Source organism: Hypomesus nipponensis, chromosome 21 (genome assembly GCF_054491055.1).
Source record: "Hypomesus nipponensis isolate SF chromosome 21, ASM5449105v1, whole genome shotgun sequence".
Classification (NCBI taxonomy): domain Eukaryota; kingdom Metazoa; phylum Chordata; class Actinopteri; order Osmeriformes; family Osmeridae; genus Hypomesus; species Hypomesus nipponensis.
In genome coordinates this window covers 9,437,083-9,463,948 of record NC_140381.1, presented here as the reverse complement: position 1 = coordinate 9,463,948, position 26,866 = coordinate 9,437,083, and the positions used below count along the sequence as shown (strand labels likewise).

At 45.9% G+C, this 26,866-nt stretch overlaps 3 protein-coding genes across 5 annotated transcripts; 1 reads left to right on the top strand and 2 right to left on the bottom strand.

Annotated features, from left to right (window-relative positions):
• Positions 1-9,760: 9,760 nt before the first annotated feature.
• On the bottom strand, positions 9,761-17,373 carry wiza (WIZ zinc finger a). Of its 3 annotated transcripts, none has more exons than XM_084685996.1 (10): positions 17,199-17,373; positions 16,642-16,720; positions 15,907-16,431; positions 14,964-15,353; positions 14,290-14,736; positions 13,580-13,942; positions 12,863-13,083; positions 11,953-12,190; positions 11,695-11,887; positions 9,761-11,509 (listed from the first exon to the last, which is right to left on the bottom strand). In XM_084685996.1, exons 2-10 carry the CDS (start codon positions 16,664-16,666, stop codon positions 11,308-11,310), a joined length of 2,604 nt encoding a protein of 867 aa, XP_084542122.1. In that variant the 5' UTR covers positions 16,667-16,720; positions 17,199-17,373; the 3' UTR covers positions 9,761-11,307. The 3 variants fall into 3 exon arrangements, with proteins under 3 accessions (XP_084542122.1, XP_084542120.1, XP_084542121.1); XM_084685994.1 differs by having other exon boundaries at positions 9,762-11,509; positions 11,695-11,860; positions 17,199-17,372; XM_084685995.1 differs by having other exon boundaries at positions 9,762-11,509; positions 11,695-11,860; positions 16,642-16,714; positions 17,199-17,372.
• Positions 17,374-17,450: 77 nt separating this feature from the next.
• Positions 17,451-21,203, top strand: prdx2 (peroxiredoxin 2). Its single transcript, XM_084684924.1, has 6 exons — positions 17,451-17,587; positions 18,626-18,743; positions 19,007-19,160; positions 19,839-19,961; positions 20,346-20,476; positions 20,708-21,203. The coding sequence occupies exons 2-6, from the start codon at positions 18,641-18,643 to the stop codon at positions 20,788-20,790; spliced, it is 594 nt and encodes a 197-aa protein (XP_084541050.1). The 5' UTR covers positions 17,451-17,587; positions 18,626-18,640; the 3' UTR covers positions 20,791-21,203.
• A 946-nt stretch (positions 21,204-22,149) lies between these two features.
• Positions 22,150-23,876, bottom strand: junba (JunB proto-oncogene, AP-1 transcription factor subunit a). Its single transcript, XM_084685821.1, has 2 exons — positions 23,728-23,876; positions 22,150-23,471 (listed from the first exon to the last, which is right to left on the bottom strand). Exon 2 carries the CDS (start codon positions 23,431-23,433, stop codon positions 22,549-22,551), a length of 885 nt encoding a protein of 294 aa, XP_084541947.1. The 5' UTR covers positions 23,434-23,471; positions 23,728-23,876; the 3' UTR covers positions 22,150-22,548.
• Positions 23,877-26,866: the final 2,990 nt, after the last annotated feature.

The window sequence follows — 26,866 nt, the reverse complement described above, 5'->3', positions numbered from 1 at the left end:
TTCGTTTCTTGCCAAGACTTCTTGTGTCCTCTCCTCTTGCCAGGTCAAGTCTTATTTCAATTCCTCGCCTCCTCTCTCGTTGCCTCCTCCCAACTCACCTCCTTCTCGGGAAACCCATTGACCTGGCTCCCCTCAGACCTCCACACTCAGGATAGGACGCGAGGAAGCGACCACAGACTGTTGACATACGGCCTTAAAGGATTGTGTGCAGGTGGTGAAGCTGCAGTTTAATGGGTTAATATCCCACTGTTCTGCTATAGAGGGCACATATTTCTTGGCAGACATCCATAGCCATCTAAATAAAGAAGAAAAGAGATGGGAGTGGAAAAAGAGAAAGACGATACGGATAGTGAGAGTATTGACATAGAGTAGTGGATTCATACTGGCAAAACTGAATAGGAGGCAGAGGAAGTTGTGAGTGTAAAGAAAGAAGATGGAGTATAAAAACCGACAAAGGATTGAAAGGTGGGAATTGGGGGCATCTATTGTGTGGCCAGTCCTCAGTAAATGGGACTGCAAATATTTAGTAAGTGTTTCCAGCGGCCTACGCCATTACAACAGATATGGGCTGACGGAAAAGCTTTTAGGGGGGCTGAAATACAGAAATAGATTGGATGCCGATGAGACGAAAAAAAACAGAAGAATCTGACGGTTTACATTTGCACCCACTCTCAGTTTTCTCCCCACACAGATAATCCTTCTCTCTGTGTTGACTCAAATTGATCCATTCCTAACCAACAGCCAATGTAAATTAGACCAAAACCAACATGTCCGCTCAGAGCTTGTGCAGAAAGAACATAAACAAAGACGTTTCCCAGGAACTGATGCTGCAATTTCTCTTATAGATTGTCAACTGTGGTAGATAGTGAGTAATTGTCTGTTTGGTGGGGTTTCCATGTCAGATAAAAAGGATGGATAGTTCCCATAAATTCTCGTTTTAGGTCTCCATATATCCTTATCACAGAAGTTCTAGAACACACAGATGGACCCACCATGGACATGGGGTTTACTGAGGCAAATTGCAGGCGAAAGTGCAGTTGGTGTCGGAACCTCGGAGATTACATGGAAGATTGAGTAAAGATAAAAAGTTTGACAGAAGGAGTCCAAGAGTGAACAAATCACCCCGAAAGCCCATGACTCACGGGGATCTCAGGGCCAAAAACTTCACATGGGTCCCTTGTCCCACTGCCAAGACACCAAAACAAGAACACGAGTAGGAGGTTGCTGGCCAGCGCTTGACGTTTAAAAGGACGTTGACCCAAACAATCCAAAATAAAACCATTGAATAACTTTTGGTTTTGCAAAAAAATTTGGGGGGGACCAATAGGGTTGTGTGTTTTATGCCTTGTTTAGAGATTATTCTCCCTGTTGAATGTCTTAGCACCATGAGGTGGCTTTGTTTACACCTGTGACCTACTCATCAGTGATTCAAGTCTGGCAATGGAAGCACAGTCTGTCCTATTCCCTTGCTGGCGGTGGGAAAAGGCACCAGTCATATTATCTCTTTGATTTTAGAAGTAAATGAACAGTTAAGGAAATCGGTAACATAATACGCAGCTGGGACCAGTTGAAAAGGGAGTCCAAAGTTACACTGAAGCAGTAATCATATTTCAAAACCTCAGTTTGGCAGGCATGACCGAATGAAGGAGTGAAACAGTGAAGTGCCTGCTATTTGAAAAAGGGAAATAACATGTTGTGTGTGTGTGTGTCGGTGGATAGTGTCCCGGTTCCATTTACTGAGTGACAGTGGGAAGCTGTTAAAGGTTTCCACACAAAACAGGTACCTCCCGCCTTCTGTCTGCATAAAAGGAGCTTTCATCCCCCTCATTTCAAATGACCCCCTTGCTCCGGAGAGTGCGGGTGGGGTTAAAGAATGGGGGGAATAACTTTCACCTCCCTAATCTTTTACTGGAATAGGCTCAGTTGCGTGACTGAGTCACCAAATCAGTCTTCCTTGGTCTGACCTATCTTTGTTAGTTTGCCTGCATTCACAGTGTCTGGGTTCTTTCATGTAAACATTATGATGTGGGTGGACTCTAGTGAAATAATATTTAACTCCACTTGACTTGGAACCTTCCATTGGTCTACCCGATTTAACGTTCTGCTGTATTTGACAGTGCTTTCTGCTGCTCTGTTACCGTTTATTTATCATCCTGCAACAGATTGTTTGGTGTTGCAGGATCTAAATGTAACAGCCAGAGACGTATTGGAGACCCTGTAATCTCCACAGCCTTCCATGTGGAAAAAGAGAAAAACTGGTTGAAACCAGACTATAAGGCTCACAATAAGACATAGACTTCAAATGAGGTGGAACCAGTTCTTCTCTTCTTCAGTCTGGCAGGATGAACTCCATTGAATCAGAGTCAGTTCTTGGAATCCGGAACGATCCATCTTGTGTGCGGCTTAAACCTGACAGCCGTTCGGGTCTCGGCGCCACCCGTTAACGGAGCATGTGCCGGGTCCGGTCGGGTCCCAGTTCTTCCTCCTCAACAATCTGAGACCTGAGACATGGCAGCTCTCTAACTGCCAAGAGGTTATCTGCTTTCCATTTTGGTTGTGTCTTACTAGGGGTGTCATCAAATCCGCCTGGCTAAAAATGGCTCGGCTCTAAAGTTATACAGTGCCGGGGAAAGACAGAACAGGAATATAAAGAGATACCCAATTGCAAATTCAGCTTGAGCATTGAGGCTTCCAAAATGCCTTGTGCAATTTTTATTTTAGTGTGGGGAGTTTTGCAGTTTGTTGCATTTTTGCACTTAATGGGTGTGTTTGAACACGAGATTCAGATTTGGTTCAAGTTCTGTAGCAGGAGTGGCTATAGGCCTACTCGGTTGTAACCATGGCAATCGCATTTCCAAGGTTAGATGTTGTCTTTCGCAGAGCGCTGGGAATCGTGTGCCTTCTTTCCAGAAAGCAGCTTGATCAATGCATGCCTTTTCGTCGTGACATTTTTACCTCAATTACAGTCAAAAATGTAAACTATTCCTGAATGTAGAGTAATTAAAATTAATTATTGGATGATGGAAAGAAACAAGTATTATAAAACTATACAAAAAACCGGAATGTGTCAAATGCATTGATGAATGTGTGTCTAGTAATTAGTGTGCATTATGTGATGAAAAGCAAATGAGGCTTTCTCTTCTCCTCCTTCTGGTGGCTGTCAGAGTGCGTACACCACCTAAATCTCATTTATTTCTCTTGGGGGACCCTGGAACCATTCCAGGCACATTAGTGTTATTAAAGCCTATTGGCTCAAAGAGAAACCTGGACAACCGATAGCATTTATTTAACAGCCAATTTTCATCTCTGTTTGCATCCAAGACACAAGCTTAATTTACCTAATAGCAAATGAAAAGAACCTAATTGTGACTCAGATTACGTTTTTTTTCGGCTTGTCTGATGGCCTTTGACACTATATGGAATCATACTCGTTCGGGCACCTATAGTCTAAGGGCCTTAACGCAGGTGTGCAGGTTTAAATCCGGCCAGGGATTTTTCTGCAAGTCCTCTCCTCACTCTCCCCTACATTTGCTGTCTATCTCTAACTGTCCATAAAGGCCGCAAAAGCATCTAAATTAATGATCATTTTGCCTTAATAAGTAAAAGTGGTTGCTTGCGATTTGAATAATCTAACCCAGGTTTTCACTGGGAATACTATCCATTCATTTAGACAATTTGCACCTATGTGTTTGTTGTCAAATAGTAGACTTAACATTTTAGTCATACAAATACTTGGTCATGACAGTATATGAGGTCATTCCTGCTTGCTCTCACAGACAGTCTCAGTGTGGTTCACCACAGCGGTGATGTTCTGCTATCATTAATCTTTAATGATTCCTCATTAGAAAATGTGTGGTTTCGACACTTCAACGCTTTCAACACTCTACAAACAATGAGACATATCAACTACTTGGATAGAGTTGAGTGGAGAGGACATTTCGTATCATGTCAAAAAGTATTTTCATAGAAAAGATTGCAAGGAGAATGTGGTTACACCCTTTTTTTTTTTGACAGGGCCAGCGGTAGCTAAAGCAGAGGAGCATGCATAGCGTTTGTATTTACATAACCTTAATCCATCCTTTCTACCAAACCACAACATCAGTGCCTGGGGGTGATATATTACATTCTCCTCAATCCATATCCCATGCATGACATGTACAGTACATATTTAGCTTAGGAAGCAGTTTCCCTCCTGTCAGGGTTTTCACATTGGGCTTTTTTTTTTCCTGGCAGAAGAGCAATGAAAAGAATGAACTTAGTTTATTCCTAGGGCCGGGGAAGGTGATAAACTGATCACATCTCTCCCTTCTCGGCCTGCATTCTTTTAATTTGGCGTTCACTGTCATGAATCATTCTTTACGGGAAAAACGCTGTTTCCCCATTAATGTTGTTGAGTGAACAGAGGGCTCTGCGTTTGCCCTTTGTATAGTGATGTACGGAAACGTGGGCCTAAATGTTCACTTGAGATGCCACTAAATGCAATGAGTCATTGCAGAGTTTTCCCAAATGCAGCAATAAAGTCAATTCTATGTTTAGTGACTGTTACCGTAAAAACGTGCAAGGGAAATCCTGACGCCTTTAAATCTGTCATTAGTGGAAAGAAACATGTCAAATCAGAGAAGTAGCTCGCTTCCTTTCTAATGTTTTGCGATAGGAGATTGTCTCTGTATATCGTGCATCGATGTGTATATTTATATCTATTTACCATATCTCAACAGTGATGCAGATGAAGCATCACTGTTGTTGACAGAAATTGCTCTTAATTTAATGAGCCCTCAATTTAATTGAAAACACACTTGGGGGGGGGGGGGAACAAAAAACAAAAAAATGGAATGTTTCCATATCCACTAGAGTCCTGTAACAGAGAGGAATGTGTGCTTGTCTAGCCTGGTCTGGCCTCTACTACCTTCACTTCTCTACTGAAAGCAGAATCCCCAGTTCCTGGAGAAGCCCCTTCTTTTGATGTTTGGCTTCCTGGCAGCAGCAGTGCCCTGCTCTGCTTCACAAGTTGCGTTGTCACAATGCAGTATCACCTGGGGGAATATGTTTAGCTATTCTGTCTTCACAAGCAACCCTATCGTCTCTGTACAACGACTGTTCGGGGGAACAAGGAAAAGAACATTGTGAAAATGGATAAAAAATGTCCCTCTTTTCTGTGACGAGTTCTGTTCCGCTGAAGTGCAAATCCATCAACCAGCTGTGTGGAAACAATATTTTTGCCCTTGAGAACCCACGTTTCAATCTCTGTCTCCCTCTAGAAACATGATTCTGCAAGAAGGGGACATGACACAGACAGAACCGACAGACGTTGGATCCCTCTGAGTATCACTTCTGTACGGAAAACTGATCTTGATTAGTGCTCGATAATGTGCTGCTTCCTCTCCTCTGTCCTTCCCGTCTGGCTGACCTGCTGGACGTCTGTTTCTTTATCCCTCACTCGCACACTATGTGACTGAGCAGTCTGCCGTGGGCCGAGTTCTATGTACCTGATATTTACATTTAGTCATTTAGCAGACGCTGCAGAGCGACTTACAGTAAGTACAGGGACATTCCCCCCCGAGGCAAGTAGGGTGAAGTGCCTTGCCCAAGGACACAACGTCATTTGGCACAGCGGGGAATCGATCCGGTAACCTTCTGATTACAAGCCCGACTTCCTCACCGCTCAGCCATCTGACTCCCTGATAAATAAATCCCTGATAGAGCAGTCTGCTATGAGCACTGAGCTCTATGTGCCTGACAGAGCAGTCTGCTATGAGCACTGAGCTCTATGTGCCTGACAGAGAAGTCTGCTATGAGCACTGAGCTCTATGTGCCTGACAGAGAAGTCTGCTATGAGCACTGAGCTCTGTATCTGATAGAGCAGTCTGCTATGAGCACTGAGCTCTGTGCCTGATAGAGCAGTCTGCTATGAGCACTGAGCTCTGTGCCTGATAGAGCATGTCTGCTATGAACACTGAGCTCTGTGCCTGATAGAGCAGTCTGCTATGAGCACTGAGCTCTGTGCCTGATAGAGCAGTCTGCTATGAGCACTGAGCTCTATGTGCCTGACAGAGCAGTCTGCTATGAGCACTGAGCTCTGTGCCTGATAGAGCAGTCTGTTATGGATCCTGAGCTAGTCTTATCGACCTGTCTACAGACACTTTGCAGTATGCTTTAGCAGTAAGGCAGAAAAGTAGGCAGGCAGGCTGGCAGGTAGGGCTACTTGCACACACACAGTATACATACTGAATAGTATACATACTGAACAAACATTGTATGACAGCAGTCATTCACACACAAACACACATGAAGGTATGCCCACATACGCATTCACACACAAACATGGACCCACACACACACATACACACACAAACATAGGCCAGATGGGTGACTAAACAACAGCCTCCCAACCAGAAGAATAAATCAAAAGAAAGCGTCCAAGTTCATCTTAGTGTAGCAGGACAAGAGCACGAGCAGCAGTGGTCAGCTCTGTTTCCTGAAAGTATGTCACGTGGCTGACTGAACTGATATTAAAAAATTCCGGAACAAACACAGTAACCAACCCATAACTCATTGACTCCAGTGACTAGTACACAGATAGATGGGGAATAGTAAAAAAAAAAAAAAAAAAAAAAGGTCTGTTGACATGCTAAACATGCTAGCGCATGACACTGTTTGGCCTCCCCCTGACACTGACACCTTCACTTCCTTCTCATGCTAAAACATGATCTCCACCCTCTTATAGGCACGTGTCGTGTGTGTGTGTGAGAAAAAAAAAACATTCTTATGCCAGCCGAGCTGCAAACCCAGGAGGCTCTATTCTACCCTGGTCCCGTGCAGGAGGAACCACTTCACACAGATCTTGAACCAGTTTGGGTTTCTTCGTCCTTACCAGGAGGAACCACTACACACAGATCTTGAACCAGTTTGAGTTTCTTCATCCTTACAGTCAATGTTGGATCCTGTTACACAGAACCTTGCCTCAGAGTCATTTGGGCCCATAGGAGAAGACCTCCAGGTCACCTGACCACGGTGGTTGTTTTGATGAGCAGCCACACGGCCCCCTGGGAAGGACACTGGGGGCCGTTCCCTGGTGTCTGGTGTCAGCAGATTCTGAGCATGTCATCGGGTCAGGCAACTTGAGACAGACCTCATATCCTGTAGGTATTACAGTACCAAGTACCTAGGATTTAGACTGTTTCATTATGAACAACGTTAGCTTACCCCCAAGAGTTGTTTGCATTTGACAAACTCTACTACAGTATAGAACTAGTCAATCTAATACAATTCTAACATATAATATTAATAAATGATAAGGAAGGATTGTACCAAATTATATCATTTCGTCATTTCCATGGACATTGAGTTCGGTTTACTTAGACACTGATACACTACCGAGAATCTTCCTTTGTGTTTTTCTGTGCATGTTTCTCCAAGCTTTGGTTCTTCAACAAAAACATGGCTCTATTGAGCCAGCATGGGTCTTTGTTTGTTATGTAACATCTCCAAAAGGCTAACGAGAAAAACAAATAAACATACAGTATGTAATCTCATCTCCGGCAGTAATTGTTTCCGATGACCCCACTTTTTACTGTCCATCTGGTATTGAGAAACATGAGAGGAGACATTTCTTAAGACTATCGAGAAATGCAAACAGGACCCAGGACCAGGCAGAGAGAATCCATCCTTTGAGACTGATTACAAAGCCACAGGCCATGTGAGAAATCAGAGTGCTGCCAAGAAATCCAGAGACATTTTATAAATCACACCAGGAAAAGTGACAGTTGAGACCCACTGTCTTAAAACCCCAGCTGACGGGGCAAAGAACGAATCCTACTCCATTTCTCCCAACGCAGATGAGCTCGCGCGAGCACTCGATGACACAAATATGGAGACCCACACACACAGTCCCAAACCAGAGATTGTCACTCAACAGATGTTATTGGCTTTGCATCGCTGCCGTTGTCAAGGGGACAAGACAGTTCCACACAGATGCTCAGCATGGTGCAAGTCCAGACTCGCAGAAACACTTTCCTGGACTTCGACAACAGACCCTTGATACGGTTGCTAAAAATACCCCTATCATACAGTACAACAGCCGTCTAGATATTACTATCCAACCCCATGTGTCATCATGGCTGATGATTAGAGGGTTGTGGCAGGTGAATGGCTCCAGTGATTCCTCTCTTCCTCGTCCAAACACTCAAGCGGTCAATGTTAGCTCTCCTTGATTAGGATTACATACAAATGGAACTATGTGGAAGGCTAAGAACCCAGACGTATGATTTTCTGTCAGACTCTAAGAGACACATCTTTGATTGCAATATGGAGTATCAAGCTGTATGGGAGGATCAAATTATTAATTACCTGGCACCCTCAATGATGTATGGTGCCTTTGGTTTGTGGGTGCATTAGATATTAAAGGGCTGCAGACGTACTTAAGAGTTTTTGGAAATACCTGTGATGGACCACCATGAATGTAAAACTCCTAAAAACCACAAAGTAGCCACACACACAGGATTAGAGAGTAGAGAACCAATGTCGACAGTGCTGGATGGCCTACAGAACTATCTAGAAGTCTCAGTCAACTCCTTCCAGGGGCGCCGGGATGGAGAATTGGGACATGAACGAGTCCCCTGTTCAAACACAGTCATTGAACAGTCAGTCTTCATTGAGAGAGCCGTGAACCTTTCCATCTGTCCGCCCAGAAAATGGCTGCTTCCAGAAAGACAGACAAAGCAATGATTCATCTGCCGGATGCTTTTGGCAGACTAGCCGCTCCCTCTCTCTCCCTCTCTCTCTCCCTCTCTCTTCCTCTCTCTCTCTCCCTCTCTCTCTCTCTCTCTCTCTCTCTCTCTCTTCCTCTCTCTCTCTTCCGCCCTTGCCTTCATCATCAGCCCCTTGAGTGGGCCTCACAAGTGCTTAACGGCAAAACGGCGTTCACGGAAACGGTAGGGTCCAGGAATATGGAATTAGCAGGCTTTAAAAGGGGTCGCTCGGGCCTCTGAGGTTTTTTAGAGCGGGGCGGTGAGAAGAGGTCCTCGGGGAACGTCGGCGCGGGCCTCGCCGTCTGGGAAGACGGAACGGAGGGAGAGCGAGAGAGGCCGAGGTGGGCGCATGCTAAATCGATTCGAGAAGCGACCGCGTTTTAAATAAGACAGACGGAGCGTGACGACGGTATGGAAGGCCGTAAGTGATCTTGTTCTCAAGTCTCTCGCTCCCGTCTCTGACTCGCCTCCCCGGTCGCTCCCTCACCACTTCACCACAAAGAGTCTATCAGTGTCTGGTTAATGTACTGTACATGAGGCACCAAACGTGTCGATAGGGACAGGCATTTATGACTCGCATTCGTGTTGCTAGAGGCCTTCTGGCCGTCTATTACACTCATTTACCGTGAATGATTTGACTGCAACGCTTTTACCACCTACAAATCCATTGAGTTAACCCAATGCGAATGCAAATTCTATAAAACATCATTATCTAGCCTTCATTACCACAGCTAAATCAAGTTCCACAACTTGCCCTCAAGTAGCAAGACAATAAAATGGCCGCCCAAGGTTTCTAATGTTGTTTATGTGCTGGAGGACTGCTGGGTAAGCTGGAAAACAAAAACCTGCCACTTCAACAGCTTTTTTCTCCCTCAGTATATAGGAAAGATTGATGAACCCAGTTGGTCTCAGACTAATGAAGTAAGGATGTGAGGGATAAGACTGCAGCACATAGAAGAGGCCACACTTCTTGATTTACACAGACAGCGAGATGAATAGTGCTGGTGACGTGAGGCCACTCTGTGGAAAGGCCCACGAGGAAAATACACACTTGGGGTGTTCGTATGCAGAGGATATGTAGACATTGGTCCATGCTTAGAAACTAACGAAGATTGAGCAGGAGAAAAGCCCAGTTATTCTATCGCATTGGTTAAGATTGACTTTGTTTGGCCTAAAAGGCCCCCTGTTTGACTTTACTAGGATGTTTGAAGCCGTCAAAGCACATTCTGGAATGAACTCCATTATACAGTCTGGTTAAGGGCTTGTGTAAGGTGCTGTCAATCTTCTGTATCATACTGACATTCCACAGACATAACAGGAATTAAAGTTGCAGCATTCAACACTAGGGTCTTAGGTTAAAAAGTGTTTAAAATCTCGACATTGGACAAACAGCAGAACACAGATGAGGTTTTGGAGAGAGGAAAAGAGAATTACAGGGTTTGGCTTCTCTGGGGTAACAATAGAGAAAGGTGGTTGTTCAGAAAGAATTTTGAGAAAGTGTAAGTGATGGATTCAGACATTTGAAGGTCTGCTTTTGTTTAGTTTGATTATAAGGAAATGGTGTTGTGGTTTTTGTTTGTTTAGCAACCTAAATGTGAGGACGCAAGAGCTGTAATTCACACCTTGAATGACACAGCATCCGGTCATTAACGTCCTATTTTATAGAACATGTCAATTCTGAAATTACATGTTGTAAAATAACTGCTCTTTATTTCCCAAGCTAATTAGATAACATTTAAAAGACATAAAATCCTAAAAAAGCTGATTACAAACTTCTGTAGAGTAATGAAAATAATCTGACACTGAACATCCTTCTGGGAATCCAGTATGTTTTACAGTTTCATAAAAGCAAGTTTCTGAGAAGAAATCCATGGCAACAGTAATGTAGTCAACGACCACGATAGACTGCATTACACGTAAATGGGCCATCGCCAAATCATTTCACTCACTACTGCCTATTGAAATTGCTCTATTCAAATTCATTAATGCATGACATGATGACGCCCCCCCCCCCCCCCCCCAAGTGCAATATCAGCTAATTTAAAAAGTTAAGGAATGCACTCTTGCTAGGCAACTGTGCACTTTTGGATCCAGTTGAAAACTGTTGTAAAACATTACCATTGTGACCACGGAACTTCATTCCTGAGTGCTTGTTAGTGGAGGTGCGCTATTATGGCTCAGGTATGCCCCCTAGCGGAGTTATGGAGATACTACAGGAGGTTCTACAGCAAAACATAAATAGGCCCTAGGGTCATTTATGTGCTATCAATTATTTTGAGTTATTTTTTTTTGCTGTAACTTCAATTAAAAAGTGATATCTTCAGGAAACATGATAGCGTGCACAATAATTTAAGAGGAGGATTTAAGTGAATTCCTTCACACAGCTAGCCCTGTTTTCCACCAGTTTCGTAGATACTCTCTTCCTGAGAAGGTTTGAGAGAGCCAACACTAAAATCAATCCTTTTCAGTGGCAAATCAGCGTCTTTTCAGCATGAAAAGTTAGCAGTGACAACGTTAGTGGTGGCCACTGTCCCCAGATCGTTCCAGGAGGCCACCGGTTCTAGACGGTCAGCGGGCCCAGGAGGACCGGGGACAAGGTGGATGGGATGGGGGAAGAGACAGGGACCATGGGCTGGGGGTCCTGGCTAGGCGTGGGGGGCGGGGAGGGCTTGTTGTAGCTCAAGTCCAGGATGTGCTTCTGGAGGTGCCGGATCCAGTCCTCCTGGACCGAGCGAGGCCCGTGGAACACCTCCTCGCAGAACCTTCCGGACAGGGTGTGAAAGAGGGTTCCGTTTAGTATTTATTGATATGATCCTTCACTTGAATCGCTGTGTGTGGAAATGATGTGTTGTAAGTCGACCACCGGTTTTAAAGGTTTCAAAGCTTATGTAAGTTACCTCTGTGTTAAGTGTACTCTGATCTCTGAGTGGAGTGGGGCCAGACTAACCTGCACTTGAGGGAGTAGACTTTGCCCACCAGCTTGACCAGGGGGGTGAGAGGGGGCCTGGGCAGCAGGGCGGGGATGTTTCCTGACCGAGAGGGCTGCTGGGAATTGGAGTCCCCTTCTCCGTCCTCCGTGTGGACGGGCGTCTTAAGAGGACGCCGGTCAAAACCTGGAGATTGGAGAGAAAAGGAATGTACTGGAGCTCAAGTTTGTCAGTGTCAGTGTTTGTGTGTGTATGTGTGTGTGTGTGTCCACTCTCACCTCTGGGCGAGCGCACGTTGAGGTCACCCCGGCTGGCCTGCATTTGGTTGTGTGTTAGTGTGTGCTGGTGACCCATGTGTGTGTTGTGAGAACGTTCCTGGGAGGCTTTGGACAACCCCGCAGCGACCCCGGCCACCTCCCGGCCTGCCCGGCGCCCCAGCTGAAGCCCCACGGCCTTCTGGGAACCGGAGGGTACAGGCTCAGACTTCATCGACGGAGGGGGAAGGTGGGCCAGCCTCTGGAGAAGGGGGGGGAAAAAGGGTTCGAAAAAGGATTCATCGCCATACAGTTTGTCAGTCACCACTGCCCTCCGGTCTGCCAGAGTGGCTTCGAGGTCATCCGTCATCATTCTGCTGGACCTTTCTGCAGCGTTCGATACGTTTAACCATCAGATCCTGCTCGTTAGACTTTCTGAGAGGGGCATCACTGGCACTGCACTTCAGTGGATCCTACCTGTCGGGAAGATCCTACCAGGTCTCCTGGGGAGGCAGAGGGTCAGGCCCTCGCCCCCCACTGTCTCCCCACCTTCAAGAAAAGGCTTAAGACGCACATGTTCCGGGAGTACAACGGTACTTAGGAATGATTTGCTGGACCTACTGTTAGTTTCCTCCAGGAACACAACAACTCATTGAGGGACTTGTTGCTCTTGCTGGTTAGTTGTAACTGATTTAACTTATTGTACTCGCTATGAATTATATTATTGTTGCTTGCTTTTTCTACATGTACACTTGCACTCTTTGGAGGTTTGTGTTGTTTAATTGTATCTTGATTAACTACATGCTCTTATGGTTCTACACCATTCATATTAAAAAATCTTGGGCGCCTAAGAATTCCACACTTCTCTGTGTTTCTATTGTCATTTCTGATCCCTGGTGTCCATTGGAACCTGACTCGGCCAGCGAGGCCTCACCTTCTTGATGTACAGGTCTCCCACGCGGTAGCGCCGGGTGATCTCCGCCACCTTGGCCGGCTCTCTCTGGATCCACTGGGTGAGGACCTCGATGGGGGAGCCCTTCACGCCCTCGCCCTTCTCCACCACGCCCAGCTGCCGCAGGTGGGCGCGTGCGTGGCTGGCCAGCGCCTTGCGGTTCTCAAAGTCGAAGCCGCACAGCTCGCAGCACGCGTCCGCCGCTGTTTGGGGGGGGGGCAAAGAGAGAAAAGGGAAGTTTAATACTTGGTAGGTGACAAGTAGGGTGGGGGAAGGAGGTTGAGAGTCGATTGATTTGATGCTATTTGGAAGGGGGGTGATAAGCGATGGATATAGCTCAGTACAGATAGGTGTAGCTAATGGTCGACCATCTGACTGCAGTTCAAGAGGTGGCAGGTTCAAATCCCCCTGTACATCTTTTGTAAGGTCATACATCTATGCTGTTGATTCTGGAAATTCGAACAATCCAGTCCATGTACAATTCTTAGCTTTGTACATTTTTCAAGATATTTCCTACTTTGTTTGGTCCCTTGGTTACATATGATAAACACCTATGTAGGTCAGACAAGTGGTTGAGGGTCAGCTGCCTCAAATCACTCGATATCTGACACTACTGCTACGGCTGCTGGACAATGGAAACTATCTGCAAATAGAAGCGCTAACACCGCTAGCTTCACACTAGCGTTTAGCGTAGCTTACCAGCGTGGGAGGCCGAGCCTTTATCCGGAGAGGGCTTCTCCTTGAGGGAGAAATCGAGGGGAGGGGTGATCGTCTTGGGGGAAGGCCGCTCCAAGGAGAGCCCGTCAAGGGACCTTTTGGGAACCTGGGGGCCCCACGAGGCCTGGATCCAGGCCGGGCCGGGAGCGCCGTGGACGGCCTCCCTCTTGACGTCCCCCTTCAACATGACCTCCTGGAGGGTGTCGATGGGCGACTCGTTGACGGACCAGGTGATGCCCAGCTGGCGGAGGTGGGAGCGAGCGTGACAGGAGAGGGCCTTGCGGCTGTCGAAGAACTGGCCGCAGAACTCGCAGGGGATGATGGGGATGGCCGACAGGTCGGAGGCTGAGCGCACAGAGGAGGGAGAGGGAGAGAGAGAGAGAGAGAGAGAGAGAGAGAGAGAGAGAGAGAGAGAGAGACCGACACAGAGAGAGAGAAAGAGAGGAACAGACAGAGAGAGAGAGAGAGAGAGAGAGAGAGAGCGAGAGCGTAAAAATAGGTTTTAAAAGAGATGAGCGGAGAGGGGATAGGAACGAAGAAAATGTCAAAATAACAGCTAATTGTCATTTAAGAGGTAGGAAAACAATGATTTGATGCAGCATTGGTTGAAATGGAACATCTAAAAAACAGAATAATAACCACAGAGTTTGGAAAAAGGCCATGTCTACAGCTACAGCTGACACTTCCTGTACCTGAGGTATTGAGGGACTGAGTGCTACCAGAAGGGCTTGACCACCGCTGAGAGGGAGAGACAGACTTGCAACCCTCCAGCTCATCCAGAGTCCCGACATCCGACACCTGGACTTCCACCGGCTCGGGTTTGGGCACGGCTAGCCTGGAGCCTTTCTTCGCCCGGGGCCCGCGGACCTCAGTTCTGGGGGGGCCCTCAGGGGACCCGACCGGGCTGGGGGCCGGAGCAGGCGCCGGGGAGCTAGCTTTAGCGCTGACGGGGTTCACGGCCGCTAACACGCCGCTGCTGACCAGCTGTTGGACAGTGTCGATGGCGGACGCTTTCCCCAGGAGGTCAGTGACGCCCAGCTGGCGAAGGTGGGAGCGTGAGTGGCTGGCCAGGCCCTTGCGGTTCTCAAACTCCTCCCCGCAGAGGATGCAGGTGAAGACCTTGGCTGGTGCTGCAGCGCCTGAAAAACAACAGACAACGAGATTTGCATCAACTTGTATTTGACTGCATCTATTATTTATACGTTTTCAAACGCTCGTTCCAACCGTATAGAACTGCACTTGTGTGACTTTTTTGTCCAAAAATGCAGCTCATTCAGGAAGTGCCGTTTTCTAAACCACTTATATTCGTAAATATAAGCGAATTCACTTGGATTTTATGAATCCAGCTCACGTTGGAAGAACTCACCGGAACTAAACATGTAGTCGTGCGCGAGGCCTCCATCCATCCCGGAAAGCTTGGGCCGTTTCCGCGTCGGCGGCAGAGGGGACGAGGGCGACCCTTTGGCCGTGGCGCCTTGGCCCGCGGGCGACGAACCCGTGGGCCGTTTCACCGACGACTTGGTGGCCGTGTGCTGGTTCTGGGCGTCCGGCTTCCCGCCGCCGCTGCCTATGGGCTTGAGATCCTCGGCGTCCATGATCTGGTGCAGGAGCTCGATGGGCCCGCCCCTGGTCTCCGTGTTCTCCGTGACGCCAAACTGGCGCAGGTGGGCGCGGGCGTGGCTGGCGAGGCCCTTGCGAGTCTCGTACCAGGCGCCGCACAGCTGGCACACGTGCACCTCGTCGTTGCTGTTCACGGCTGCGGTACGGAGGAAGGGGGTGGGGGGGTTGTAAGAACATTCGTTGTCAGGCTAGGGTCTTTCGTACGTAGTGTAAAGGGAGGTGTACTGGAAGGATGTACGTACTGTACAGCACTGTGCAACTGTCTTAGGCGCCCAATATTTATTTCGGGAATATTGCCATCAGTATTCATTTTTTCGTCTCTTGTATTTGTGCGGCGGTGTAGAGTGTCGTTTTTGTCGTTTCACGTCATTATTTCATGTGTATTTGGGCCTAAGACTTTTGCACAGTACTGTGTTTCCTATATAGTATGTACAAACTGATCGAATTGCTATGCTGTATCTTGGCCAGATTGCAGTTGCAAATGAGAACTTGTTCTCAACTAGCTTACCTGGCTAAATAACGGTGAAATAAATAAATAGATAGATAATATGTACAAGCTAGTTATTTATGTAGCTAGTGTTCTATAAGTACCACTGAGTGACAACTGGGCTTCAGCAATTTAGACACAAACCAAACACTATTCCCAGGAGAACGGAGAGGACCCCTATGTGGTTGTGGCTGTGACCTACCCAGGGTGAGGGGCGCGTCGGTCTCTTGTGGAGCCCAGAGGGGCTTGGCAGAGGGAGTGGCTGTCCTAGGGACCGTGATTTTGGCTTCCAGGGCCTTGATTGGCAGAGAGGGGAGGAGAAAGGGGGAGACGGAGCTGGGCGGGGGATTGGCCTTCGTGGCAGGCGGCGAGGAGGCGGTCGGCGAGCCTTTCGGCGCTGCGGCCACTGGGGAACCCTGAGAAGCCGCTTTTGGTTTCGACGGCGTCGCGACCTTCGCCACGGGCTTGGAGGAGGGGGAAGAGGAGGCGCGCTTTTCCTTGGCCATGGCTTTCTTCGTCGAGGTGGACAAGGGAGGTGTGAGGACATGGTCGGGGAGGGAGCCATCTCGCTCCTGGACGATGCGGTAGAGGAGGCTGATGGGAGCACCGCTCGTCTCCGACAGGGTCACGCCCAGCTGGCGCAGGTGCAGGCGGGCGTGGCTGGAGAGGCCGCGGCGGGACTCGAAGTAGGTCCCGCACACCTCACACATGACCGGGCCTGAAGGCGCTTTGAAACGGGTTGAAAGTACAGAGAGAAACGGGACGTCAAGGAACCTGTCACGGGCTCGGTGCAACGTTCACGCTGCAGAACGTGCACGTTTCATAAAAACATGATCATCCTGTTTTGTAATTGTTGATTCATTAAAGTCATGATCGTCTATTCGGTTAAGGTTTGTCTATGTATAGATCTAGGCCATGCCCACAGTTGAGCTCTCACCTTTAGTGTCCGTGGCTGTGGACATCTTGTTGGGTTTGATTCCAGGTTGAAGATAGACCTGTCCTAATACTTACTGTTCCTTTCAACATCAGAGAGAAAACAAAGTATTTATCACTAGGGTAACAGTAACTTCAGCGTCTGACGTATTAAATGACAGTGAGTTAGGGAATTCTGTAGTTTGAATGCATTTTTGAAAGGACTGAAGCTTTTATCATTTCCATCACACTGGCCTCAAGACTTCCTGAAATAACAGTCACAGACAACATGGTCCATTCTAGCTATCCTACACAGTAGCTAAACAAGAGACATTACGCTATTTGCACCAGCATGATGTGCCATTCAACCACACGTTGAAATTAGTTATCTATCCATTTTGTATGTTCTTGTGTAGTTAGCTAGACTATGACATTAGCTAGCTAGTTAGCTAACGTTGGTCAAATAAGCGCTTAGCGCTGCACTGGACAATACTGTTGGACTACAGCTAACTGCTGCAAGCTGTATATGCCTTGTATCTTAATTAATCATCTATATGTAATACAGAATATGTAAAAACTCACGGAATATGGAATATTGTTTTCTTGATATGCCAGTTTTGATAGTTTGCTAACACAAAACACCACCGACTCAAAAGTACTTCCGGATCACAACTTTGATACAATCCACAAAGGAGGCTAAACAAAGGTTTCTGCCAATATTTCTTAATCAAATAAACCCGTAAATGAAACTCAATTGTTACTGAATCTCGACAAGTTTAGAACGATTTAGAAAACAAAATGTTCTACTCATTTCAGCTTTAGTACAACTTTTATTTTGAAATCAAGTTTAGGGTAATTATTTTCCACTTCCTTCTCTCGTCTGCTTGGCTTTTCTACCATTCACGCGCAGCCTTCTCTCCTGCCTGCAGCTGAACTCATATTTGCAAACTACACTTCTGTCCTTAAAAAACGTATGTATATTTTATCTGTGTTTATTCCGTCCATTTCTCTTTGAATTGTCAGTGATATCATATGCATGGTTGCGTTTTTCAAAAGTCTTCGCTTTTGGTCAAGTTGTGTGCAGTGCACCAAACAAAAGAAATCGGATAGCACCTAGCTAATGTTAGCTATTGTAACCAGTGGAGGAGGACAAATCTTTCTCCTCCCCTCTCTTGACTGGGGCCTCTTTCTAGATAGCTACTTCGTTCTTTGGCCCTTTGGCACACATTGTGCTAGACAGAATAGACGTGTTGCAGTTTATTTTTATGGATTTGCACGCTGACTATCTGCAAAGGAATTGCATTGACTGTGTTTAATGGGAAATTCCTGCAGTATAAGTAGCTATTATCATACACTCGTTGCATTTATACACAGTCGCGCTTGCAAACTGGCTGTAAAGAGTACATTGCGATGTCACGCGGCCCGTGTCTCAGATTGAATCAAAGGAATCACATTCAGTTATACTTATTTTTATGAGACAGGTTTATTAGGGTACTGGGCCATCCAGTTATCTGCTGTGCATAGGGCGAAACTGACAACGGGTAGGCTGCTAGAAAGAATGGTAAAAGTCTGGAGGATCTAGAATTTAGATTTTGGTATGAATTTGTATTTTACATCTCCCTCTTATGCAAGCCTCTTGTAACAAAAAAAAAACAACCCTTTGTTCCCTTCCCAACCCCCTGAACAACTGACTGGCATGTGACCAGGGCTTGGTTTGCCTCACTGACCCAGCTTTGTGCTAATACTCTTATCAAATACATCTATGAGCCTAGAAGGCCAAAGGCTAGGAATGTTTTTAAACGTTACAAGGACATTCATTTACAGCCATGTGCATGCAGCCATTCATTTAGGTCTAAAGGACCTTTTCAATCGATCCAATCGTTTTGACCAAAAAACTGGGGCTTAGTTTGAACTGCCTATTGACAGACTCCTCCCACAGGTAGTGTTGAAGGTTCATATTCGTAACTGCATGGGACTGTTCTGTCGACTTAACTATCTGTCTTTGCCAGTGAGCCACCGTGACCATGTCTTCGGGAAATGCCAAGATTGGCCAGGCTGCCCCGCAGTTCAAAGCCACGGCCGTCGTGGACGGACAGTTCAAAGACATTCAGCTGTCCGACTACAAAGGTGAGGAGACTCATTCTCGTTCAAGTCCGTCCCTTTGCCTGGGCCACAGTAGGCACTCATAATGGTGTCGCATGCAATTTCATGCATTGACGTCTATGCATATTCCACTGTTTGTGTCACGCGTGCGTTGGACGTCTCCTTTAACTGGCCCGTTTTTGGAATTGTAACATGTACTCGGAACCCATTTGTCCCCTACGCTCTTTCTTTCTCTCTCCTTCTGTCATGCTCTCTCGCTCTCGCCATCTCTGTGTCTGCTCCTCTAGGGAAGTACGTGGTGTTCTTCTTCTACCCCCTGGACTTCACCTTTGTCTGCCCTACCGAGATCGTGGCCTTCAGCGACAGGGCCGCGGACTTCCGCAAGATTGGCTGTGAGGTCATCGCCGCCTCCACAGACTCCCACTTCAGTCACCTGGCATGGTGAGTTCTGGGATTTGGAGTCGGCCATGGCAGAATTGGGAAAGGATGATGAAAGACAACCTTATGTTTTTCGTGAACGGTTTCTAAAAGTTTTTATTTGAGAAGTTCAAATTGTTTTTATTTTAAATATTGACCTGTGATTGGTTAAGACCTGTCTAGACGATGTTTGTAGGTCACGCCTACTCATGCCATGTCTTCTGTTGCTCTGCACAAGGGTGATAAGACACTCTGGTCTGATATCGGTCATAACGGTCACCATGGTCTTTCCAACTTGCTTTCTAGAAACATCCTCGACCATGAGGTCATTGAAGATTTCATAAGTGTTTTGGGGGCATTGGGCCATCAGCTATATATACAAGTTATTGTGTGTATATATAGCTGATGCTCCATTATTACCTGAAGAATTTCAGCTCCTTTAACTAATAAAGAGGACATTTGGGCCTCTTATGGTAATTGGTGTGAAGTACACAGCCTAAGGGTAGAACTGCCTATTTAGGGATCAGATAGGATCTGCGGACACACAGCGAAATTCAACTCGCTCCAAACTGTCGACAAAGTCAAATCTCTGTGAGCAAGTCTCATTTCAACTGCAACAGCCTTTATTAACAGCAATGGTGTTTTCAACGTGCGGCCTGTTGTGACGCGTGCTTTAATCCTCGTGTGTCCACTTTCTCTCAGGATCAACACACCCAGGAAGCAGGGTGGCCTGGGCCCCATGAACATCCCCATGGTGGCCGACCTCACCCAGTCCATCTCCAGGGACTATGGCGTGCTGAAGGAGGAGGACGGAATCGCATATAGGTCAGTGACGACATCAGTGCGTAGGTGTGGGATTACGGGTGTGATCACGCACTCGCAACGTTGCAGTTAAAACAGCCGTCACCCTTAACCAACCTTAACCTGCTGACGTGTCTTGCTTCTCCGCCTCTCTCTCTCCCCCTCTTTCTTTCTCTCTGTCACTCTCCCTTTCTCTCACACCCCTCCCCTCTCTCTCTCCCTCTTTCTCTGTCACTCTCCCTCCCTCTTTCTCTCACCCCCTCCCTCTCCTCTCTCCCTCTCCTCTCTCTCTCTCTCCCTCTGTCTCTCTCTCTCTTCCTCCCCCCTCTCTCTCTCCCTCTGTCTCTCTCTTTCTTCCTCCCCTCTCTCTGTCTCTCTCTCTCGCTCTCTCCCTCCATCCCTCCTTAGGGGTCTGTTTGTGATTGACGACAAGGGCATCCTGAGGCAGATCACCATCAACGACCTGCCCGTCGGACGCTCCGTGGACGAGACCCTGCGCCTGGTCCAGGCCTTCCAGCACACCGACAAATACGGAGAGGGTGAGTGGGTCCCGGGCGATCGGTGGGCCAGTACGTTTTTGTGGGACAGGTGGAGCCACCTGGATGATTGACAGATCACACGTCCTATTAAATGACTGCTTCGTGTCCTTAATGCTACCTGCATTTTTTATTTATTTATTCATTGTGGTCATCCTACTCTTGGTGTTTTAACTGTTTTGGGCTTGATGGAATCCGTTAGTGTCAGTCGCTCATGACCTCTTCTCTGTGCAGTGTGCCCCGCCGGCTGGAAGCCAGGAAGTGACACCATCGTCCCCGACGTACAGAAGAGCAAGGTGTTCTTCTCCAAACAGTAAAAACCTCAAAGCCTCTCACTCTCGGAAATGTCATCCTAGCACTTAACCTTCAGATGGGAGTTCCTCTCACCTCTACCAACCTACTCAGCAGTCTTGGCGTCCAACGAACCACACACGCTTACATGTTTTTGTTTTGTTGACTGAATCTCTTAACTGCTCTTGGTGTCGTTCCAACTTTAAATCTCTGTGTGAATGATGAGCTACTGGTGGAAAGAAAAATGATATAGTCCCAAGCACTGAAATGTATTTGTCAGTTTTCTTTTGTAAGTATTACAACGAAAGTATTTTGTACTTCGGAATTGTTAACTGAATCAGTTTACCATCACATGATTACCACCGTGAAAATGATTTACTTTTAGAACATGTTGGCCGTGTTTGGTGTCTGACAAATAAACAAAGTTGAAGGAACCGAATTGAAGGATTTGTGCTTTGTCATTAACCTGATTAAATATTGCCCACTAGGTGGAGCTACAGCATTTGTTGAGATTTATGGATTGGATGACAGTACGTTTAGGGTCTTTGGCTTGTCAGTGCATGATTTTCATGTGCATTCTTGTTACACGTCCTTTCTTTCTGCAAAAAGCAACCTTGTCATTTATACATGCTTGACTAAAGGGCAGCCCAATTCTAGATATCTCGGATAAAACGTCCATCAGGCATTTTATTCAATTTTACGCTGCAGTTCAGTTTTGTTGAGATGTTACACTGGCTGAGTTGGAATGTTTACTTTGATGTTTGTTTAATTTGTTAACTATTTACTGATGATTTGCTTTTCATATTGTTATCCTCAGATAATCGTCAATGGCACTGTTTCAGCGTTATTTTTAACTGGCAGCTTCAACACCATATTTTTTGCCTCTGGAAATTCTGGCTTATAAAGTTCTATTTTTATCTTCGTTATAATTCTCACAGCAGTTGTTATGGGAACTTAAAAGCGGCTTTGAGCGTTTGGGGAAACTCCCCAAACTGTAATACTCTTGACAAACCCATTTATTCACCGGCATACTATTCGTCGCTATATACCTCTGTTTGACTGGCAATGTGGGTGGGGGTTCCCGGAAATCTTTCCCTTGAATGACGTACACTCAAAAAAAAGCCCATATATGGACATACGTCTGTACGTCAGTACGGGAAACAACCAACGCGGATACGTCTCCGACGTCAAGGCCCACTTCTGTTGTAACATCAGTGTAGGCAACATTACAATTGCTGGAAATATAACTGATTAAAATACGTGGGTGCATCAGCTATTATGTAAACAGTCCTGCTTCTTTTAAGGGGGTGAAATTCTGAAGTTTGAAACTGTTACCTATATCCATTTCAAATCAGGAAGAAAAGAAAAAGACTGCGCATAGCCTATATATTTAAACGTATTTACTTAATATATATAATATATATATACTGTACAAGTACAAAAAGACATCAGGATCAACCTGACACACAAAATAACTTACAATGGAATGTATCACGGTTGACAGTTGTCAAAGTAAAATTGTAAACAGGCAAAGCCAACGAGATGACACTTCAACTAATAAAAATGTACCGAGTGTTCTTATGGTGTTCATGGTTTCTACTATTTATGGAAAGGAAACCATAACCAATGTCATTCCCCAATGCAAAGATAACAAAACTCATATTTTCAACATGAAAACACAATGTTAGTCTAGCCTAATGATATCTGTCCCAGTGCTGTAGATGTTTCTTTCTTCTCCCCCCCCCCCCTCTCCCCCCTTTTCCAGTGTAAATTGTCCATTGTCATTAATAAGACTTGATCTTGGACGTAATCATCAGTTGACAGCCGCTGTTGACATGTGTCATTACTTTTTGTTTGAGTTGGGCCACCTGCTCGCGCAGGACTGAAGCGGTGCTCGATAGCCCTGCATTGTCCGTCTTGAGCCCTTTCACCTTGTCTTCAAGACGTGAGATGCGCTCCAGCTTGCGCCGCCGGCACTTGGTCGCAGCTAGCCGGTTCCTCAGCCTCTTACGCTCAGCCTTGATACGCTCCTGGTTCTCCATGTTGATTGGGGACATGGGTGGGGAACCATCGCTGCTCTGCATATCAGGAACGGTCTGTGGCTCCTCTTTCATTACGCCAAAGCGCTGTGTGTGCAGACTCGCTCCGGACAAAGGGTGCTGGAAGTGGTGGGAGGCGTGCGCAGCGGCTTGGTGGTGTTGGTACTGATGGGGCAGGTAGCTGATGGTGGCGGAGGGGTAGCTGGATGCGGAGGTCAAGTTAGTGTTCGGAGTGCAGCTGTTTAGGGTGGTGTACTCAAGGTGCTCCGGCTGCATGGATGACCCAAAGACCGAGGAGGCCACCGGGCATGTGGACGCCCCGCCGTTTCCGATGGACACGTTTGGCGGTGGCATCTGGTTCATCTTGTGGAGGTCGTCCAGTGCTTTGACAAAACCGTCAGCGAAGCCCTCTTGCTCCTCTGTGATTCCTCTACTGTAGAAATACTGGCCAGGAGTTGGTGTTGTAGTGATGACCCCGTTGCTGTTTTGGATGATCAGTCGCTCCAGTTCCGGAGAGGCAAGTTTGAGCGACCCAACGTCTGCGTTCCCAGCCGTATAGAATTCGCTCTCTGCGCGCAGTTGAGATTTGATGTTTTGGTTTCGATATGACTCGGCGAAGTTCAAGTTCATGTTCTGCTTGAGGAGCTTGTAGTCGTGCAGGGCAGCGCCTGAATGACCATAAGCAGAGAGAAACGTGTCGTCATGATAAAAAGGCTGTTCCATTATTGTGGACATTATTCAAAGCAGACAGTAAGAAGCGAGGCTGCAAATATGATGGACACTGCGATGTCTTCAGTGTCGTAGGGCTAGCCCTTTAGTTTGTCTTTTCCAGCACCAAAAGTCCCGCTGTTGCCTACTTTATGTTGAAGCCCAAAGTTATCAAAAACAGAGCAAAACTTCCAAAATAGTAGAACTCTACTGTACCAAGGAAATAGACGTCGTGTTTGTCTTGACTGTCCTGTCAGTGATGTCCGTTGACTATTCTTAGAGGATGTATTATTCCACACAGTGTCGGAAATGTCTTTGAGCACTGACAGCTAGTCCCTTGTTGAAGTGCTACTCGTGTGTTCTGCCTTTTCATGCGTTACGGTCTCCTTTATACAGGCTCTCTTCTTCTTCAGCGATTGGTTGGCTCTTATTCCACGCCCCAAGAAGTAGATGACGGTGTTGCCAGGAACCTAGGCGGTAGTAAACAGAGTGGGGAGAGAGGAAAGTTAAGGAGATAGTATGGTGTAACAATATAGGTTCTGCGTCAAACACCCGAGTTTCGTATTTATTTCACCATGTTCCAACCACTAGCCAATAGCAAACTCAGCAAAATATGTTAGACTATTAGATATTCACTTGTTGCCCATATAAGTATTAATAAATATGTTTCTTTACATGGATAGTAATTGTTCTGCCTTACATCCGTATGAAGTTTATCACACAAAAATTGTTCTATACCGTGAGAAAAGTGACGTTGCATCAAATGTTAAAGTCACGTAAATATATTTATTTTAGATAAAGAACAACAGTCATTGTCCCTCGCCGTTTGCTTCAATAGCTAAGGGTTCTATCCAGTATCAATTTGGACTTATCGATAAGGCCGGACTGAGTCATACATTTATAACAGTCCATATATGGTTATCCTGGCGCATCAGTTCCTCTGTGTGTGAAAAGCGGGAAGCCAATCCCATTTTGGACCGCTTCCAGGATCACACCTCCTAGCACGGAGAGGTGGGGTAGTAGGTCCTGCTACTCCCTCGCTCCTGCAGGCAGAAGAGTGGGCGGTTGAGAGGCAAATGTGGCACTATAGTGCGATGAATCCAGAATAACCCGTCCTGACCAAAAATAACAATCCGACAGCATCACATAAATACGTGAAAAGGCTGAATTGGTCCACTTTGAATTGGTCCATCTCCTTCCACTTTTCTTCCCACACTGTTTACGCACGGAGACTTAAAGTTAGAACCTAATGCACCACGTTGTGTGTGCAAGCCTTGTAAGTGCCCATAGAAACCATGGCGGCATAAATAAATAAACAACTTCACCTGGGGCAGGGTGTTGGGGGGGGGGGGGCGACTCCCCGCGCACACCTGGTTTGATAGAAGAGAAAGACGTCTCTGTCTCCTGTGTATGATAATGACCTCTGAATCACTAGCATGCATAGCAAGGCATCCACCCACGCGCTCCCCTCTCCTCGTTCGACTTCCAACCTTCTACCCGTTCCCCCGGGTGGATGTTATCATAGTCTATACCTGCTTGTTACGGGGGAAAGTTTTCCTCCAGCATCAGTTTATTTTCAATAGCCTATCCCCTGTAGCCTAAGCAACAAAGGATTTTTAAGCATCCTCACTGCAGTGCTGTAGTTCAGCTTTATCTTTATTCTCGCCTAAAACCTATTCTGAGTAATGCAACTCTAAATCAAATGTAATATTGCACATGTAGGCCTACTGACAAAGATACCTAAAATACATGTATGCCTAACCCAAAGCCGCTCATTTCATTGAAGATTTACTCAATTGCATGGACAGCACATTTTGATGTGTTTAGTCATGATAAGGTCATACTTAGATATTTAGAACTATATACATTCTTCAATTTCGGTGTGGTTTCATGACTTGCATGTTTTTAAAGAATTCTCTGGAATTCTTTAAAAACAAATGATTCCTGTCTATTGTTTCCTATTGCTCTCTTCCACAGCTAATAATTGAGTCGGCATTTTACATGATAGAATTCTCGCAACAGTTGGTTGGAGATGACCCTTCTAGAAGGTTTTTCTTGGTTCATTTTGAATGGTCACGTACAAGCTACATCAGCACGCACCCCAAACTCATCCTGCTGACCTCATATCCACCCTCCTCTGCTGCTGACTGAACTACAGAGGAAGACAGTGATGCCAAACCAACAGCTCTGTCTTGAGGGGGTCCCTGATCTCATTATAAGGTCTAGATTGTTGAAAGATCAATGAGAGGACCCCCCCCCCAACCCCATTTGATGTGGTTTGCTGTCATTTGGGGATTTACTTCCGACAGGATAAAAAATGTCTGTATTGTAATTACTCAGTACTTTCAGTTTTTTACAACCGCTATGACAGTTTTTTTCAACACCTTAAACAAGCTTTCTAACTCTTAACGCACCAACACACCTACCACACACAATTGGCAAAACTGTTAATTTCATGCCCAAAATTACACATTGTAAACTCAACTCAAACACTAATTGTCATAACACAAAAATACACTAAACATGACACCATGTCTACCAAACACTAACACACGTTGTCTTTTCACAGGAACATTTAGTCAATCATAGCACAATGTCATAAAAACACTAACATCACTTACAGAAATTGCATTCATTTATGCAGGTATGTGTCAGGTCTCACAGTATATGGATTATAGATTTTTGTTTTATCCGGTTTTGTAAATGCATGCATTTTGTTTCTTTTTGCTGAATATATTCAGAACAAAAAATGAATGACCCATCTCAGGGTAGCTTTATAGAATTTATGGTTACTGTATTGAAAAAAAGAAGACAGAAACATTATTGCTGCAGTAAAGGCTTCTTTTGCAACAGGACAAGAAATATGCAATATAGCTTCCATTTACAGTATTACCCTAGCTCTAGTCCTTCTAGCACCACCACACATTCTAACTCCTCTCCCTTGTCCCACTCCTCTCTGTTGTCCTGGTACTTGTCTTCCTCTCCCTTGTCCTGGTACTTGTCTTCCTCTCCCTTGTGCAGCCATTACTGTATTCTTACTTTCTTCGTGTTGCTCTATATTGTTCTTTTTCCACACAAGATCATCACAAAGATGTTCTCTTTACTGTCTATACCATATGGTCATGCAATTGAAAGAACCTCAACACCTGAGTGTTTCTTAGTTGGGAATCAGCTGTGATGTACAGTATTTGCATAACTTCAGCTGTTTCTCAGTAACAATGGAATACAATACAGGGGATATATTTGTGTTTCAATTCACAATATAAACAGCTGTTCACTTTAATTTTAGCCAATAATTTAGGTTTTGAACATGATGTTATCTGTTTTGCTTATAGTGTGAAAGCATTGTTAAATT

What these genes read in the sequence shown, in the direction of transcription:
- wiza (XM_084685996.1), bottom strand. Translation starts at nt 16,666, where the DNA reads ATGTCCACAGCCACGGACACTAAAG. An exon ending in CGACTACATGTTTAGTTCCG is followed by an intron (nt 14,737 to 14,963) that starts GTGAGTTCTTCC and finishes GTTGTTTTTCAG; the next exon opens with GCGCTGCAGCACCAGCCAAG. An exon ending in GTCTACTCCCTCAAGTGCAG is followed by an intron (nt 11,510 to 11,694) that starts GTTAGTCTGGCC and finishes CCTGTCCGGAAG; the next exon opens with GTTCTGCGAGGAGGTGTTCC.
- prdx2 (XM_084684924.1), top strand. Translation starts at nt 18,641, where the DNA reads ATGTCTTCGGGAAATGCCAAGATTGGCCAGGCTGCCCCGCAGTTCAAA. An exon ending in TCAGCTGTCCGACTACAAAG is followed by an intron (nt 18,744 to 19,006) that starts GTGAGGAGACTC and finishes CTGCTCCTCTAG; the next exon opens with GGAAGTACGTGGTGTTCTTC. An exon ending in CACTTCAGTCACCTGGCATG is followed by an intron (nt 19,161 to 19,838) that starts GTGAGTTCTGGG and finishes ACTTTCTCTCAG; the next exon opens with GATCAACACACCCAGGAAGC.
- junba (XM_084685821.1), bottom strand. Translation starts at nt 23,433, where the DNA reads ATGAACTTGAACTTCGCCGAGTCATATCGAAACCAAAACATCAAATCT.